Raw genomic sequence first — 18,896 nt, forward strand, 5'->3', positions numbered from 1 at the left:
TTTCATTTTTGTTTTAAACTTTATTAGCGGTATTTTCTTACAAACAATTTGAAAAATCCTTTAAGGGCAATGGCAGACATGAAGAATTAGGGAATGTAGCCTACTGTGTTTTTTAGTAGCCCCAACATCCAGGACCAACACATACAAAACTGCCCTCTACTGGTCACTATAAGAATTGCCTGAAAGCAAGATTCTCACCTACAAATTCTCTGGTACACATTTTTAGGTACCAACTGACAAGTGCTGGTGCAGTATCTTTGTAGTCATTTGGACATGTTTAGACAACTCAAAAGACAGGGTAGGAGAATGGTTAAAACCTCCCTATGCCCTATAACACACCTGCAAAAACATAAAAAACAGCAAACCTATAGAGTTTGCTGGTTTAGAATCATTATGAAAGAGTGATTTGTGAGGAAGTAAACATTACACTAATCTGTAACAATGACTCCTGATATTTAGGAATGCAGAAAGGTAGCAAATAATAGATAACCACACACCAGTCATCCCAAATACTGCTACACCGACACAGAAACACCACATTTTTGTTAAAAGAGAAAGAAAGGTAAAAACTAAGTAAGCTTTATCAGAAAGGTCTATGTAAATACAGCCATAAGCACTCACAGAAATGCTGCACTGACTTCTGTCAAAAGATTTCTTGCGTCTGTAATTCATGTGCCAGAGACACGCAGCTCTCTGCTCTCTCCTGCTCCCACCCCCTCCTTAGGAATGTGGATCTGAGCCAATCAGCAGGAAGCTGACTCATAGTCTAACTAACTGAGAATGTACACTTGGTCTCAGTGCAGGAGTGAGGCATTATGGGAACTTTCTTTACACAGCTCAGCGTTTTTTCTTCCTGTTTGGCTTCTGATCATCTGAACAGGTGAAATATGGGGAGACTTAAGGGCACTATTGAGACAACTGAAGGTATGCCTGCAGCTTGAGATTAATTCTTTATTAGCCTTTCCTTCTCCTTTAAAGCATACATTTATGAAAGTCCCTCTATTTTCTTCCCATTACATACTAGTTATACAATTTTCATTTTTGCTCAGATATAAACACATCTGCTCTGATCCCAATAATGTAGTTCACTCATCTGATAAAAGTTCCAGCATTTACTTTCGTGTAACCCCCAAATATTATTATAAAAATAAATCTAATTTACAGAATTTAAGAAAAACAAAACACATTTAATATTAGCAAAGGCAGATTGATTGAGCTATCCCAATTGATCTAATAAAAGAAATGGTGGGTCTCATGATTGCAGGATTTGGTCCCAAAATAAAAAAAAACAAAAAGGGCTGAAAACTATCTTGGCATTTCAAATGTATATCATAGAGTTCTATGATATTAACTTCTACTAAAGTGTAGTTTGCAGTTGGTCTGTGTTTTGTGTGCCTGTACATGTATTTTTTTTCTTTGAAACCTGGAAACCGGAATTTGTCAGTTGTGTGTCCCTGGCAACCGCAGAGAAGATTCAGGTGGAGACTATATTTATATTGTACAGAACTTATCTTTATTTATGCCTCCTTTTAGTCAGTCTTCCAGGTTGCGAGAAGTAGACTGTCACTGTCTATATTACAATGTAGCGTGATATAGACAGCGCATTATCCCCTTTAAAAGCTTTGCAGTACTTCACTGTGGTTCGTGGAAGCCAAAGGACATAAAAGTATTGCAGTATAAAGACATCAAAACTGCCTAGTTAATGGCAGTAAAATGTTATATCACAAATCTCTAACTAAGACATAATCTTTAGCAAAATATAGGTGGCCAAGGTACATCCCTGAAAGACACATGATCTCATCCTAACAAAGACCCAAAAATGCCATGACATGTTTCCCTGTTTGTTGACCTTGTAGTGAGTGACTACTCAAACTGTGCAATAAGAACCATCATAGCGACCCCAAGGAGAAGTCCAAAAGTTTCAAGGATGGACTGAGAAGGGCGCGAATCCTTCAGGAGTTCTGGGATTACTGAAACTGTTGCAATATAAATAAATCCCCCTGCTGTAAATGGCAGGATCCATAAAGTCGCAGCTTCCCCAATTCCTTCTGCCAAGAGTGAGCAAGCGGTGCCTGCCAGTGCTCCCAAAGCTGTACTGAGCTGTAGCATCATTGCCTGCAACAAAGGAGGATAATATTGTCCACATAAGCACTTTTTGCCATTGAGCTTTAGTAAATAATTATATCTTTAGTGATTGTGTTCTCCAATCAATCATTCTATGTGATACTTGAAAAACTATTATCATTTTTACTTCAGTATGGGCCCAGTATGGATGCCTTGCAAGAAATTATATTAATTTTTATCACAGGAATAGCAATCGTTGTAGATATGTAGAATCTTACCCCCAATTCAGGTGGAAGGAAGGAGCAGGCATCAACTATGCAACGATCGATTGATCGAGTCTAGCCCGACTCCTTCCTATACAGAAGGAAGGCTAGACTCGATCAATCGATTGTCGCATAGTGATTGCTGCTCCTTCCTTCGCCTTATCGCCATATTTCAATTAACAGGAAGCCAAGTTTTAACAGGTATTTTCTTTTAAAGCATTCAAAATACTAAGGGGTTTGCAAGATAGGGCAGTTATTGGTGCAGGGTAGAATAGCTTTTTCACTTAAAAAATGTTAGTGTTAATTTTCCTTTAAGTGGCCTCATTTCATAATGTAATGGATAATACATAAAAAAGAAACAGCCTCACTTACAGTAATTACTAGGAAACTCACCTTCCTCTTCGTGCATCCACTCTGCACCAGGATAGCAAAGTCCCCAATTTCATGAGGTACTTCATGTAAGAGAATTGTGATTGTGGTGACAATTCCAACACTGCTGCTGACTAGGAACGAGGCTCCAATTGCTAGTCCATCAGTGAAGTTGTGTGTGAAATCAGCAGCAAGATTTAAATAGCCAGAAACGGTCATTTCTACAATGGCATAGAGAATCACAGAATGAACAAAGGACTGTAAAAAAAATAAAGAGGAGAAAAGCGAAAAGGAATGCAGAGACATATGCTAATATAACCTGATTGTGGTTCCTTTTTGCCGTTTTTTCCTTTCTGCACATTACTACTTCCTTTCTTTCTGTGTCTCACACCATCCTTCCCTAGGTCTTTTTCCTCCTCCTTCTCTGTTGCATTATCCACTAAGCTTTCCTTTGCGGCTGTGAGAAAGCATACAGGTGACATAGGAATGTGAGATCCGAGCCCCTTACAGTGCACATTAGTAGTAACTGCACACAGGGAAGCAGAAACCAAATACTAACTGTATTTACCAAAAGAATGTGACATATTTATATTATATATATATATATATATATATATATATATATATATATATATATATATATATATATATATATATATATATATATATATATATATATATATTACATATACATACATGTACATACACACACACACACACAGTAAACGTACAGAAAGTCACTGCTCATATTCAACATACCATGACTATGTCCATGACCATGTCCATGTTCTCCTTTTAAATGCCTCACAAACTTCTCAACAACAAGGAAGGCAATGATTCCAGCAAGGACCCAAAGGCCAACTGACATCATCTGGGAGTGGCTATGACCTGAAAGCAAGGAGGGAATATATGAGGAACGGGTCTAAAGAAGTCTCTTGGTAAAAAAGTGCAGCAAATTGAGATAAAATGGGGGAAAATGCTAGCAGCAAGGAGTAAAATCACTAGGTTGCATAGAATGGAGACAAAGATACTGAGGAATAGTTCACAATCAGAGTGCATGTAGAAACAATACAAAATTCAAGAGGAATTAACCCTACTGATGTGTATTTATACCATGGGTTGTCCTTAGCTGTTATGTATGGTAAAGCTTCAGAAATACTATCTGGCCTTTGAATACAAGTATGGGACTTATCCAGAATGCGCAGGACCTGGCATTTTCCATAATTTGGATCGATATACCTACCTAATCTACTAAAAAATATCTTAGTTGAGATCAAGTACAAGGTAAGGTTTCATTATTACGGAGAAAAATTAAATATGTTTTATAGTTCTGAGTTATTTGATTATAATAGAGTTTACAAGAGTAGTATTTTTCTCTCAGGCAATCTAACCCAAGTCAGGTCAGGGCCTGTTTGGCCTCTAAAGTAAATAGATCTGTGCTCACCATGAGAGTGTCCATGACCATGTGATTCTTCAGGCTCTTCAACTGCCTCGTGTACAGAATGTGGCTCTGTAGAGACATATGTAAATATGACTGTCAGACTACACTAAAAGCCATCACTTGAGTTGGATAAAAAAAGGATAAAGAGAAATAGATGACTGGGAACATAGCATACCAAGTGCATGAGGGATAAGGTGCAAGAAGGCGTCTCCAAGAAGCCCACCTGAGGCAAAGCTCAGAAGTAGTTTGAGCAGGGACTGGTGCTGGCTGCTATTAGACTGTACAGGTATCAGGAAGAGTATGAAGAAGGGAGCAGCTGATATCAGGAGTGTGGCACATATAGCCTAAGAAAGAAATTGTGTTAAAGAGTATATCTGGAGTATTGTACTGTAGAGCTAAGTGTATTAGAATGCAAAACCCTGCCACAGAAGCAGCAGTATAGCAGTGAGAACAGTCTTAAAATATATATAAAGCATGACATTGTACAATGGCATTGTATTACTAGACCTATCAAGGGTAATGGAAATAGAAAGTCTTTAGCCAGGGGCTACATAAACAGCAGAAAGAAACGTGACAACAATAAAGCAGCAAGAGAAAACTTTAGTACAATGCACGAGAATTAACAATAATGAATTATGGGCAGAAGCAGATGACTTATATTTAAAAAATATATTTTAAGATGAAATATGTATTTGAAATAACTATGAGACCGCAAGCTAACAATTGCTTTCTGGTGAAGTCAAATGAAATATATCTATTGTCAGGATGGTGGCACCAATGGAAAAATGTTACGCTTAGTCAGCGTTATTCAGTTGGTTACATCAGTGGAAAACATTATTTGGTTTAAAGAACACAACCTCAAACAATGGCAAAAGGGCAGGGTCCATATTACTAGTCCACTCGGGGTTAAAAAAGTGGGGAGAAACAGCTAAAGACAGTAAAACACCATAAAGCAGCAGTGCAAGAAAGCACCAGTAACTGAACGATGCATACTTACATATGTCCAGAGTTGCACAGGTTCCATTTTCTCTTTTGACCCATGACCATGTAGTAAATTATCTCCAGCTGCTGCCTCTCTTTTGGTGCGCTCCACTTCTATATGACTCTGCTCTTTATGATCCTGATTATGTCCTTGCTGGCTTTCCTCATGGCTGTGTCCATGGTGATCCTGATGGCTATGCCCATGATGAACATGGCTATGGCCATGGTGAAGATCCTCATGACTATGTCCATGATGGGAATGACTGTGTCCATGGCAATCATGTCCATGATGACTATGGCCATGTCCATGGTGACCATGACTATGGCCATGATGAAAATCCCCCTGTGACTGGGATAAGACTGTGTGCGCCAAACAACAGAACATCAAAATGGCTACCAATAAGGCACAACCAACACCACTTTTCAACGAAAACCGACCCATTTTACCTAAGAGAAATAAACATACAACAGTTTAGACACCCTAGTTACATCAGGCACAGCAACAAAAAGCATAACCATTTATCCCACATATCTAGAATTACATGCGGGATATTTTCTTTTTAAAGCATCCAACATAACCAACAGTCCATTAGAATTATGCTTGCTTCTCTGCTAGTCAATGCCCTATGGAATTCCTATGTAAGGAATATGAATGGCTTCTTTTTCTCAACCTCACTGCTTTCTCCATGTCAGTACTCTGTGCGCCTTGTATTACAGACCTGCTTTCGTGCCAATGTGCTTATAACCGCTGTGTAATTACCATTACCCCATTGTTCTATTACCTTCCCTGCTTCTCCTTTAACCACTGTGCGCCAAACCGGTACCCACTTCTACGTGGCACACAATTATCCGGTTCAAAATATCGCGTGAAAAGACAGACCGGAAACACGTCATCCGTCACTGAACTAGTAGTATACAGCGTGGCTTGCGTCCGCATCCTGTTGGGATTAAGCACTGTAGGCAATAATTCCCTGCTTAATAGCAGACACGCCTCGTTTGTACAAACCCGCCCTGTATCTTACCCTCTCTATGGTAGAAGACTTTCTAGCCTGACCTCTATTGTACGTGGATAACCGGTGTCATGGCGGCTTCCTGCAGGTTAAAGTCTATGCTGGCTCTGGTGACAGGTCAATCAAAACACAAACCGTATTAGTTGAAATGAAAGCTCCTTCTACTGTTCTTTTTGTGTAGCATATGTTGTCACGGAGAGATGCTTTGTGAGGGTCTCTGCAGAATTGAATGCACTGCTGTATTTGTTTAATAAACTTAACAAGTCTGTCATTTCCTTTAGCATTTAATTATGTAACTCTGTACTGACTGCTGTATCCTGAATAGATAGCTTGCATGGAGAGGCAGCAGAAATTGAACATGGGTTTTTAGGATATTCCCAATGAAAGCATTATTATGGTGTCATTCTGCCCTTGTCATCCCTTCAGGTCTCAACCCAGAGTGTTAAAGATACAGACCCACATGTGTTAAAAGAACCCATTACAACAACCTTTGTCTTTGCACCCAAAGTTCCCTTAGTTCATACTCCAAACTGTTCTTCAGATCTTTGTACATTTATTTTTGCTGCTCCCCACCCCCGCTTTGCCTAGTATGCAATTATATCTTTTTTTATGTAGGGATTGTTAATGTACATTAAAATGTCCAGCTGACTCCCATGACATACACATAGATGGGCAAAATGCAGTGATCCAAGCAATTGCCTCACAGGGTATTTTCTTGGGTCTGTCAGTGATTGCGTAGTGCCTTTCTGAGATAGTTGTTGAAACAATACACATGCCAGCTTTGGTAATTTATTCATAGTGACTGTTCAGTTGATCTAGTTGTGTTAAAAGTTGATCAACCAAATTGGAGGGCTACACAGTCCATTGGAGAAATAAATCTGTGCATGTAACCAGCTTTATCTTACTAAACACTTACTTTGATGTTTAGCTTTTTCTGTAATAGGTCTTAATGTATTATTATCCTATATGTATAAATCCAGAGGATTTAAATATTGCAACTCTGGTTATACAGAAATTGCTGCATAAATTATAGCCTTCTAATAGAAAAATGGGAATATTAATTTCATGTCATATCAACTTTTAAATAGTCTATGCAGTTTGTCAGAACATGGAACAATAATACAGTCAAAATTTCCATTGACAATGTATGGGGTGATAGACATAAAAAATAGAAGCAAATTGTTGCCATGTGAGAAAGGAGTCTGCAGTGTTGCTGTGATGATGTTAGTGTAAAATAAGGATGGTTTCGTGTAATGCTATGTGAGTGCTGCAATATTTTTTATCTGGTTACTAAAGTATGTGCCCCACTAAAATGTATCTGCAAAAGTGGTGAGTGTTGGAGTTTTGCTGGTTTTTTTTTTTCAATGGACAGAAAAGCAGGGCTGTCTCAAGCGACAGAAAATTCCCTGCTCAAAGGTGCAGCCATAGCTATAGTGTACATTCTGGTTAGATATAGTGATAGTGGTGCATAACTTATATAGTTGAATCACATTGTAGATTTCCCCTCCAAGTTTAATGTGTAAAGACTCTCTCTTTAAAGGAAAAATGTTGAAAGGAATACAGATAATATGGGGCAACAGTACATGTGTTTGGTAATGTACTTGTTTTAAAGGGTAGTGCAAGAATATTACACAAGAAAGGCTTTCACCTTTTAGCTGCCTGCCTTTAAAGGACAAGGAAAGGTTAATATAAATTAAAAGTAAGTCTAAAGGCATTCTTTTTAAGTACTTACTGCATATCTAAATTCCCAGATCCCTGCTTGCTTCTCTGAGATATGGCGCTGGCAGCCTACAGCAGTGTGAAGACTACAGTGACATCACTGAAATCTCTCTGTCCTTCCTGTAGGCTTCCAGCGGCAGCCTTCCTATTCTCTGAGCATGTGTGTAACTTGATCCTGTCTCCTGTTCTGAGCTACACATGCCCACCAGCCAATCAGAAGCGGATCTGGCAGAGGGGAGGGGGGGGGGAGGGAATGAAACACATGTGCAGTATGAAGCAAGGAGGGAAAGGAAGGGAAAATACCTTTTTAGAGATGGCTGCCTGTTCTAGAAAATGTGAAGTAAGTGTGACTGAGTAAATATTTGATTAGGTGAGCCAAAAGTGTGGCGTTTTTACTAAACAATAGGAGGACTATTGGGCAGTATGCTTTTTAAATTTTGACTTGCATACTCCTTTAATACTAAATAGCCCAAAATAGTAGCATTGATTTTCTAAACTGATAAAAAATAATTTTGTATTTTTTTTTCTATTTGCGAGCAACACCTTCCTTTAAGAAATGTAGTAGTAACAATTACAATACTATCTTAAAAAGCATTGCAAAACATCAAACATTCATAAGAGAGGACGGTAGGTAAAACCTGGCACATATAGTTAACAAAGATGCTAGGGAGGAAATTGGAATCTAGCTTTCTAGCTGTTGCTTATTTATACATCACAGCATCTTTTGAAATTTGTAAGATAAGATCACCAGAACAGATATTCAAGGACATGGTAAGAAAATGCAGCTAGAAGGGCTGCACTGATTGTTATTTAATTTAAATGTAATCAGTTCAGTCCTGCAACATGGATCTATTAGATGTGTCCCTGAATTTTTAAATGATAAAACCATATTGTAAGAGAAATTGGCAGAAGATTCCAACCCTAAGGTGAGGATAAATGCTTTGCCATTTAATTGTATTGATTATCATATTCAGGTAAAATATTAGGTGTTGTTTATTATACAGGTATTGGACCCCTTATCCGGAAACCCATCATCCAGAAAGTTCTGAATTATGAAAAGGCCATCTCCAATAGACTCCATTTTAATCAAATAATTCACAATTTTAAAAATATTTTCCTTTTTCTCAGTAATAATAAAACAGTACCTTTTACTTGATCCCAACTAAGATATAGTTAATCCTTATTGGAGCCAAAACAATCCTATTGGGTTTAATTACTGTTTAAATAATTTTTTTTAGCAGATTTAAGGTAGGAGATCTGAATTACGGAAAGACCGGTTATCCGGCATACCCCAGGTCCCACGCATTTTGGATAACGGGTCCCATACCTGTACAATGAAAGTAGTAATATTATGTAAGGGCAAAGACATATGAGCTACTTAGAAGCAGCTACTTGTCATGGATTGTAAACACCAGAAAATACCCTGCTATAGACAATACTGAGAATTGCCTCTGCTAAAACACGTCAAGATAATTATCCGTATATTATCAGCATTGTCTATTTTTTAGCCATAATAAGTAGCTGCTATTAGCTCAGTGTGTCTTCACCAAAAAAACACTCCTTGAAGAAGCCAGACTGTACCTTTCAGTCTGATTTCTTTTTAAGTAGCCAAGAATAAATTGTATATGAAATAGACGCAACACTTTAAAACATGTTTGTTTACTTTTCAGGAGGAGGAAGCGGAATAGGACGTGCCATCTGTCAGAGACTTTCGGTGGAGGGTGCTTCAGTGGTTGTTGTTGACCTAGATATATCGTCAGCTAATGCTACACTGCAAACCCTTTCTCATAACCTTTCAGGACAAGAGCATGCAGCATTTGCAACAGATGTTTCAAAGGCAAACCATGTCAACTCTCTTATGCAGAAAATACAGGTAACATGACTAGAGGCACAACTGGTGGAATGCCTTTGGGTACTTTGAATATACAGGGCCTTGCAAAAGTATTCAGACCCTTGAACTATTCTCACATTTCACTGAAAAAAAATGTTGTTCTTGTGACATGTTTATATCAAAGCACTGAAATTCAAAACTGCTGAATATGCAGTTTCGCACCGAATTCTACTCAGTGTGCCTGCACCCAGGCTGATGCAATGGTTCTGTGTTTGAGTGTAGAGGTGGATTCTCTGCCTGTGTTTATGCTGAGAATAGTTATAGATAATCAGAGGTGGTAATGTGTATTTTGCCATGTTAATAATTTACATATATCAAAAAGAGAAGGGTAAATTTAAATTTAAAGACTACCTTTTGGAGCACTCGCACCGCACCTGATCTGAAAACTAGCACTTATATTGTAGTGTCACCCACTGTGACCTACAGCACTATTTGCCTGTCTGTAAGTTACCCTCCCATATAGATTGTAAGTTCTATGGGGCAGGGACCTCCATCCTCTTTTGTCTTTGACTCTTATCTTATTGCAACTATATCTTTTGTATATTTGTTTATTGTAATACTTTGTATTTATCTATTATCTTAATAACCCCGTTTGTAGTAATGTATTCTACTGTACAGCTCTGCGTACATAAGTAGTGCTTTATAAACAAAGATATACATACATACATACTATTTGTTACTTATCAGCTTTTGTCCATCTACTTACCTCTTTAGGGCCGGTACTCCGTTCCTCCACGTATTGCTATCAGCAGTGCTGGAATCACAAAAGATGAGTTTCTTCTCCGCCTCTCAGAGGAATCATTTGATTCTGTGCTGAACGTCAACCTAAAGGTAATGTAAAATTTACTGACCAACAACAGTTTAAAGGTCGCAGAAGCCAGCTCCATCCATTGCCTAATGGATGCCTTATTGCTGTTGCCGAACAAGATACATTACATTGAAAATATTATAAATAATAGTTGAATAATTGAATTGTATCTACTTTATCATTTTAACCTGTTGGGAAGATGTTATTCCTAAAAGATAGTTTATCTCCCTTTGTGGGTGGGGGAGGGTTACAATTTTCTGTGTATTGTTTTTATACTAAATTATATACTTATAGTTCCTTGAAGAAAAAAATAAGAACAGAAATATAACAGAAAACTTTTTGTTATGTAAGAAGTGTATTTTTCCTATCTCTTACAGGGTCCTTTTCTTATTACTCAAGCTGTGGCTCGGGCAATAGTAGCCAGTGGAGAACATGGAGGTTCAATTATTAACATTGGAAGCATTGTGGGGAAGGTAGGTTTCCTAGCCATGAGCTTTTTGTTAAATTTAAGAGCAAAGCTCAATTTATTAAAAGGATTGGAACTTTGGAAATCCTTTAAAGGAACAGTTCAGTGTAAAAATGAAATTGGGTAAAATAGATAGACTGCGCAAAATAAAAAATAGGCAAAAATGTAATCTGTAATGGCTGGAGTAAGAAGATGTCTATCATAATAGCCAGAACACTACTTCCTGCTTTCAGCTCTGTAACCTCTTAGTTAGTCAGTGACTTTAGGGGGGCCACATGGGACATAACTATTCAGTTAGTTTGTGAGCACGCAGGTCAGATTCGAAAGCAAACTAACTGGACAATTATGTCCCTCAAGTGACTGATTGGTTACTGACTGCTAAAAGCTTAGAGAGCTGTAAAGGAGGAAGTAGTGTTCTGGCCATTATGTTATACATCTGCTTGCTCCAGCCCTCATAGGTTACATTTTTGCTAACTAACTATATTGAAAACATTTTTTATTTTGCACAGTCAATGTATTTTACCCAGTTTCATTTTTACATTGAACTGCTTCTTTAACATTGTATCTATAAAGTATCAGCAACTTTATTCACACTAAGGGGCACATTTACTAATCCACGAATCCGAATCCCGAATGGGAAAAAATCGGATTGGAAACGAAAAATTTTTCGCGATTTTTTCGTATTGAGCAATTGTAAACGGCAGAAAAACCAATTCGATTTTTTTCACGACGGCGACGAAAAAGTCACTACAATTTGCGGAAAAGTTGCGACGGCGACGAAAAAAAATCGGAAAAATACCGATCATTACGGAAAAACCGCATTCGGACGCTTTTCGGGCGTTCATGGATTAGTAACTGTGCCCCTAAGTCTCTGCTGCAAGGCAGCCAATCTGAAAAAGCCCAAGTTTTGTAGACATAACAGTAGATGAAGAGGGATGGATAATATTGGCAGAATAGATTGGATGTGGGAGGAAAACACTAGCTTAAGGACAAGTTAAAAATGACCTGAATAATCACCATAATAAACACTGCTTACAGGTGGGAAATCTTGGGCAGTCTAATTATGCTGCATCTAAAGCTGGAGTAGAGGGTCTGACCAAGACTGCAGCAAAAGAACTGGCCAAGTGAGTTAAAAGTCTTGCTGTCCATTTTCTCCAATGCACCCATTATTTCTGTGTCAAAATATTTTTTCTCCCACAGGTTTGGAATTCGCTGTAATACTGTGCTGCCAGGATTTATCTCCACACCAATGACAGACAAAGTTCCACAGAAAGTTCTGGACAAGGTAAAAAAAGATTTTTCTTCAGCTTGGTCTGACTCTAGAAACAATGTAACAGGTCTGTCTTAGTCTCTTAATCAGGTGGCTTGCAACATTGTTTAAGGAGTCAGCCAGTATCGCAGAGAATAAAAACAGAATTTTAGTATCAATTAAGTTTACATATAACTTTAAAACCACTAAACATTTGTAATGAACGTATATTGAAAAGTTTATTAGACTTTTTTTGCACTATGCAAAACATTTTAGGGTGGAGTTCCCTTTTAAATCGATTGCAGTATAATAGGTTGTTTTTTAAGAGACTTTAATTACTCATCAGATTTGCACAGTGATCTTGTATAGCACTGTGTTGGTGTACTTTATATTTTCTAGTGGCAGTAATATACTGTCAGAGCTAACATAAACTGTTCTGTTGCAATTAAATCACTCTGAAGGTGCATTTCCTCCACTTGCTGGCTTTTGCCATCTTCATGTAATTCTTTACATTTTTTTTTTGTTCCTGTAATTATATTCTCTTTGCAGTTTGCAGGAATGGTTCCATTAGGCAGACTTGGTTACCCAGAAGGTAAGTATCTTCTGTTCCTGTCCTTCTCATATCTACATTTCCCTTTTCACTATCTAGGTTGCAGATTGACAATGTGAAACCCAGTGTTTTTTTCCTTTACTATTCAACTTCTTTCCATATTTATCGAGTTTATTTTTTCTACGTGTTGAACAAAAAAAAACCCAAAACATAAATGTTTATAGCCTCTAATAGATACAACTGAGCCGACTGCACATTAGAAAACCGTAGGATATACAGTCTCTAATTGATATCATCTTGATGTGGCTTTTCAGATGTTGTTGAATCACGAATCCCAGCCTATTCCAGCAGCTTTTTTGATCAGCTCATCTTGCTCTCTCTTTCAGATATTGCTGATGTTTGTGCATTTTTAGCATCAGATGACAGCAAGTACATCACAGGAGCCAGCATTGAAGTGACTGGTAATGGTCAAATATCTTTCCAAATCAGATGGCACAGTTTCAGAAAGCTATGAGTATATTTTGTGAGATGCATCTGTCATCAGTACATAGATAGAATTTTCTCACAGAATTATAGTGTGTTTTATTACTGCATATCAGAATATTGGGTTAGTTTATATACATAATATGGAACCAAATTGTGTATCAGCTATAAATGACAACCCTTAAGCTGACTATAGCAAACATTAATTATAAAGTAGTGCCACTATTATTATTATTACATATTCATAAGGCACCAACAAATTTCACAACGCTGTACATTAAAATGTTACACACAATACATACAATTGTCACTGATACAAAAGGTACCTGCTTAAGTGAGAGGATCTAAAAGGAATAATGATATCCATAAAATGTATAGAAGTTCAAGACAATTTAAGACATTCCTTTGTTGGCAACACCTGCATAGTTTACATAGTGTACAATTTGGTCAGTTTCCAAACACACAGTACATACTACATCTCTGTGTTCATGTGACCTCTGAAAATGATTATTGGTGGACTGACCTTTGATTGGCCAACATGAAATAAGAGATAGATGACCTCATTCAGTTTATGAGTGAAGTCATGGGTCAATCAGGAGTAGCACAGGGAGGGCTGCCACCGTATCAAAAAAATCTGTACCGGCAAGGGCAGGGCCATGAGTGGGCAGGCAGTGACATTAATGGAAGGGACAGTGATGTCACAGGGTGGAGTTGTGACATCAAAGGGGGAGGGGCCAGATAGGCAAGGATTTAAACAACACAGGATTTGGTGAGTGTCTGAGCAAAGGGGCGGATTGGAGGCAGGTTGGGACAGATTAAGAAGTTATTACAAATTTACCAGTAAGTACATTGCTGGCAAATAAGTAATAAAAGCCCCAGCCATGCTTGGTATTTTACTGGCTAGGCAGGTTAAATACTGTTCAGGTGGCAACCCTAAGCACGGTTTACCCTAAGTGACTGATCGTCCTATTCAATAACCATATGTTACTAAACTGCACAGATATCAAGCGTGTTATCCCACTTGACAGTTTGTCATATATCCTGTAATTAACCCCTTGTGGGTCGGCCTTGGATAAAAAAGCAGACAGTGGATCAATATGCAGCAAAGCCTAGTCATACCATAATGCCCACTCCTGCCTTACTTACAGTACAAACTTGTTAAAGCCACTTACAGTACAGGCATTGCACCCAGGAAAGTCATAATCCTCATAATTCATTCTGCTTTTATAATCTATTGGAAAAGCTTGCCAGTGTAGTAGAGACTGTTATAGCAACAAAGGGAGGACCAACCTCTTATTAATACCTTTGGTTTCAGTAATCAAATTAATAAATGAATTACCAGCGCTATTTGTAAAAGATCCACAGGTAACCTCAGTAACCCTTGGGCTCAGGATATATCTGGCACCTGAGTATTTGTGAGTTCTGTATGAATTTGGTTAATATTAAAAATATTAGTTGTCATATGAAGTGTCTTTTAATTTGCAGGGGTGCAATGAGGCTGTGACCACAATATTCATATAGGACATTAAGACATTCTGTGCATTAAGCTACTAAAAATTCCCCCCTTTTAAATAAAACAGGGATTGTTTGTCCATATATTGCAATATTTTTAATCTGGCCAGCTATGTCAAAGTCATCCCTGGTCTGGTCAGTCCTACTCTCAATTTCATCTGATTCATTAAGAAAGTAGCTTAGGGTAGAAGAGACGGGAGGGTGGTAGTCTTGTCATGGACCAGTGGCGGAGAGGCCCTGAGAACTGTCTTATTTGCTGGCTGGAAAAGAGGTGGGTCTTGTATTAGGTGGACAGGGTTCTGGGCAGATCATGTATGTGCTTTGGGCAAAAAGGGGGGCAAACAGTTGTACAACTAATTTGGACCACTTTTTTAACCATTGGGGCCCCATTTTACATAGTTGGCAGGGCCAACCACACAGGGTTTCGTAATCATGCAGTGTGCTAATAACTTGTGCCTCCTGGGGGGAGGAGCTCTGCTAGGTAATATGGGGCACCATAATTTCTATGGGTGGCCCTGGTGAGATGTATATTTCTTTTGTTTATCTTATAAAGTTGCTGGTTTTGTAATGGTATATATATATATATATATATGTTTCATTGGTAGTCTTTCAAATACAGTTACTTGCTAAAACTGTGGCACTTGTTGATAGCCTAACCAATTATTCCCTTTTTCTTACAGGAGGACTGTTTCTTTAATGTTGTTCCGCCTTTTTTTTTTCCGCCATTTTTCTTTTGTGACTAGTGCCTTTAAGGCTGAATGTATTTATGTTCACAGAGCCAGTGGATTTCTTCACATACACACAACAAAATAAGTACTGTGAACTTTACAGAAGCCAAAGCATAAGCACTACAATGAAGTGAATCTTTTTCGGTCAATGTTTCAAAAAATATATATATTAAAGGGGTAGTTCACCTTTAAATTACCAGTTAGCAATTGGTAATATTTTAATTTTTATGGTTTTTAAGCATGGGTGACAGCTGGTGTGGTCTAACTCCTCCATGAGAAAGGAGGGTAACCACTGCCAGCACTGGTCTTTTCCGACACCCTTTTTGGGTCCCGGAACTTCCTGCTGCAGAACTGACACACATCAGAGTTTGCACCAGAGGAAACAAAGAATAAAAGATTACTTTTTGTTCAGCAGCTTTCAATTTGGTATTTTAGTAGCTATGTGGTTGCTAGGTTTTAACCAGGCAGTGGTTTAAAGGAGAGATGGGAATAAAAATACTAGAGGGCCTGCGTAGAAAGATAAGTAATGAAAATTAACGATAATAAAAATGTAGCCTTACAGAGGAATAGTTTTTGGCAGCTGGGGTCAGTGACTCCCATTTGAAAGCTGGAACTTGGCAGAAGAGAAAGGCAAGTAATTCAAAACCTAAAAAAAATAAATAATGGAAACCAGTTGTAAAGTTCCTAGGAATAGGGCATTCTATAACATACTAAAAATTAACTTAAAGATAAACCACCCCTTTAATTAAATACCATGTAATTTTGCAGTGAACATCTTATAATTCTTTCTGAATAAAGCTGGATGCTGACACCGTATCCATTATATTTTATACATTATACTATATGTTTCCTGCACGTTTCCAATCACTAAAGGTTATTGGCTCTGTGTTGTACCTAAGATTCCTTCATTTCATCTGGCCCTAGTTTGCACAAAAACCTTTGACACCACTGTAGAAATGTGCCTAAAAAAATAAAATTTCCATCAATACCCATTACATTCTCAAAAAAAAAAATTAGCTTATACCTGTATGTTGTCCCTAATTATTGTCCTTGTCTACACACAAACCAATGGACCAGAATTCAAAATAACCAAAAATGTGTTTTTGGGTAACCATGGGTGACAGCTGGTGTGGTCTACCTCCTCCATGAGAAAGGAGGGAAACCCCTGCCAGCACCGGCTTTCTCCAACACCCTTTTGGGACCCCGGAACTTACTGCTACAGAACTGGCAGGGAACCTGTACACATCAGAGTTTGAATTCGATGAAATGAAGAGTAAAAGTTTACTTTTGGTCAATTTCTCACATTGTCGTCTTCTAAATTAGCCACTGTTCTGCCCCTTGCTGGCACAATAATCCTGGGAGAGCATGGGAAGACTCCCAAACGACCAGAATTACAACTCCTCTAAAGGACTTTTTTTGGTCCAAACAATCTGGAGCTCAACAAACAATAAATCTGTGAGTTCTGAAGGTGTACCTTTATCCTACCTTAATTCTTTACCTACCAAGTATAACTGTGCTGACATATCTCTTTTAAAACTACATAAAAAGAGGAAGTTGCCAGCATTTAATCTGAAATCACATCACTTCATGCTAGAGCTCTCATATGGAAGTCTAGAAATGATCTGGTAGAAAATACTGTAGAAGCCTTAAATTACAGCAATTTCACATCTCACCATACTGAGATTGTTACAAGCTAAAGGCATGGCGTTTAAAAGGAGTTTTAGTTTCAGCATTCGAGTCAACAAGGATGGTAAAACCTATTTACTCTCTGGATGACCTACCTGCTTTTTGCTAAACATGCAAAATAGATGTGCTGGATCTTTTAGACTGGTTGAGGTTTTCTCAAGCTCTGCAGTACTAAGTCTCCCATGGAAAGAAGCCTGGTCTCTAACTCTAAAAATAAGCAGAAGAAACACAGACTGGCTCCTGAAAAGCAAAATGAAACTTCATGCAAAAGCACTAGACTGACAATAAGCTTGGATAAGTATCAAGCATACATTGATTGATTCAAGTGTTTGAATACTCTAAATGCATAATTCTGGACAGAGCATAACTAGGAGCATGCAACATCTGTCAACAATCCCCCTAGGGCCATGCTGTCCAACTGGCGGCCCCCCACCTGTCTGGCTGCTTTCTTGACTTACCTTAGTGTAAGCTTTAAATGGTATCAGTATTGAGATGAACTGGCCCCCCCTGCATTGCTCACACCTCAGATTCAGGCTGTAATTCCCCTGTATTGTTTAAACATGTAATCCCCTGTGTTGTTCACACCTTTTAGTTTCTGCATTGTTCACCCCCTACATGGTTCACACCTCAGGCTCAGACTGTAAGCACCTACATTGTTTACCTGTTCACACCTACCTGTGTGTATGGCACAGGTAGCATAGGATATGGATAGGCATAAAATTTTATATAAGCATAATGGGTTTTATATTAAGGTCTTCAAAAGCAAATCCTGGTGAGATCCTAATCATCGCATACCCCCCAACTGTCCCGCTTTTCGCGGGACAGTCCCGGTTTTTACAGCGCGTCCCGCTGTCCTGGATTGTTCAATGAATGTCCCGCATTACGAAAATGCAGAACATTCATTAAACTATCCAGGCCAGCGGGACGCGCTGGCAGCCGAGCCACTCCGACTCCTTATTCGGCTCCTCGTACGGCGACAACAGGACCTTTTATAAGGTTGCGCCCGTGGGTACGTGTGACGTCACACGTACGCACGGGCGCAACCTTATAAAAGGTCCTGTCGCCGCCGTACGAGGAGCCGAATAAGGAGCAGGAGCCACAAGAAGTCTATGGGGGGCGCTATGTATGGTGGGAATTTTCTATTGGAGGTACTCTCTATGGGGGCAATTGGGGGGCTACTGTGTATGGGGGGCACTGTGTATGGGGGGCTCTGTATGGGGGGACACTGTGTATGGGGGGCTCTGTGTATGGGGGGACACTGTGTAAGGAGGGCTACTGTGTATGGGGGGCACTGTGTAAGGAGGGCTACTGTGTATGGGGGGGCATTGTGTATGGGGGAACTGTGTATGGGGGGCACTGTGTAAGGAGGGCTACTGTGTATGGGGGGTACTGTGTATAGGGGCACTGTGTATGGGGGCACTTTCTATGGGGCATTGTGTATGGCGGGTACTTTCTATGGGGGCACTGTGTATGGGGGCTACTGTCTGTGGGGCAATTGAGGGCATGGTCTATGGGGTCAATTGGGGGCACTGTCTATAGGGGGTACTGTCTATGGGGGCAAATGGGGCACTGTGTATGGGGGGCACTGTCTATGGGAGTGCTGTCTATTGGGCCAGCAGGGGCACTATTTTAACTATTTTAAAAATGAATTTTAAAAATGGGGTGTGGCAATTGGG

General features: G+C 39.0%; 2 protein-coding genes across 3 annotated transcripts; one reads left to right on the forward strand and one right to left on the reverse strand.

Annotated features, from left to right (window-relative positions):
* On the reverse strand, positions 1-6,001 carry slc39a7 (solute carrier family 39 member 7). 2 transcript variants are annotated; one of them, XM_002938669.5, is made up of 8 exons: positions 5,901-6,001; positions 5,135-5,565; positions 4,313-4,481; positions 4,141-4,206; positions 3,456-3,584; positions 3,016-3,153; positions 2,721-2,917; positions 1-2,115 (listed from the first exon to the last, which is right to left on the reverse strand). In XM_002938669.5, the coding sequence occupies exons 2-8, from the start codon at positions 5,558-5,560 to the stop codon at positions 1,864-1,866; spliced, it is 1,377 nt and encodes a 458-aa protein (XP_002938715.2). In that variant the 5' UTR covers positions 5,561-5,565; positions 5,901-6,001; the 3' UTR covers positions 1-1,863. The 2 variants fall into 2 exon arrangements, with proteins under 2 accessions (XP_002938715.2, XP_004917078.2); XM_004917021.4 differs by lacking the exon at positions 5,901-6,001 and adding an exon at positions 5,838-5,872.
* A 17-nt stretch (positions 6,002-6,018) lies between these two features.
* hsd17b8 (hydroxysteroid (17-beta) dehydrogenase 8) lies at positions 6,019-16,190 on the forward strand. The gene is made up of 9 exons (NM_001016671.2): positions 6,019-6,245; positions 9,518-9,720; positions 10,453-10,569; positions 10,924-11,019; positions 12,051-12,136; positions 12,213-12,297; positions 12,811-12,853; positions 13,198-13,272; positions 15,487-16,190. Exons 1-9 carry the CDS (start codon positions 6,200-6,202, stop codon positions 15,501-15,503), a joined length of 768 nt encoding a protein of 255 aa, NP_001016671.1. The 5' UTR covers positions 6,019-6,199; the 3' UTR covers positions 15,504-16,190.
* The last annotated feature ends 2,706 nt before the right edge of the window (positions 16,191-18,896 follow it).

Source organism: Xenopus tropicalis, chromosome 8 (assembly GCF_000004195.4).
Source record: "Xenopus tropicalis strain Nigerian chromosome 8, UCB_Xtro_10.0, whole genome shotgun sequence".
NCBI lineage: Eukaryota > Metazoa > Chordata > Amphibia > Anura > Pipidae > Xenopus > Xenopus tropicalis.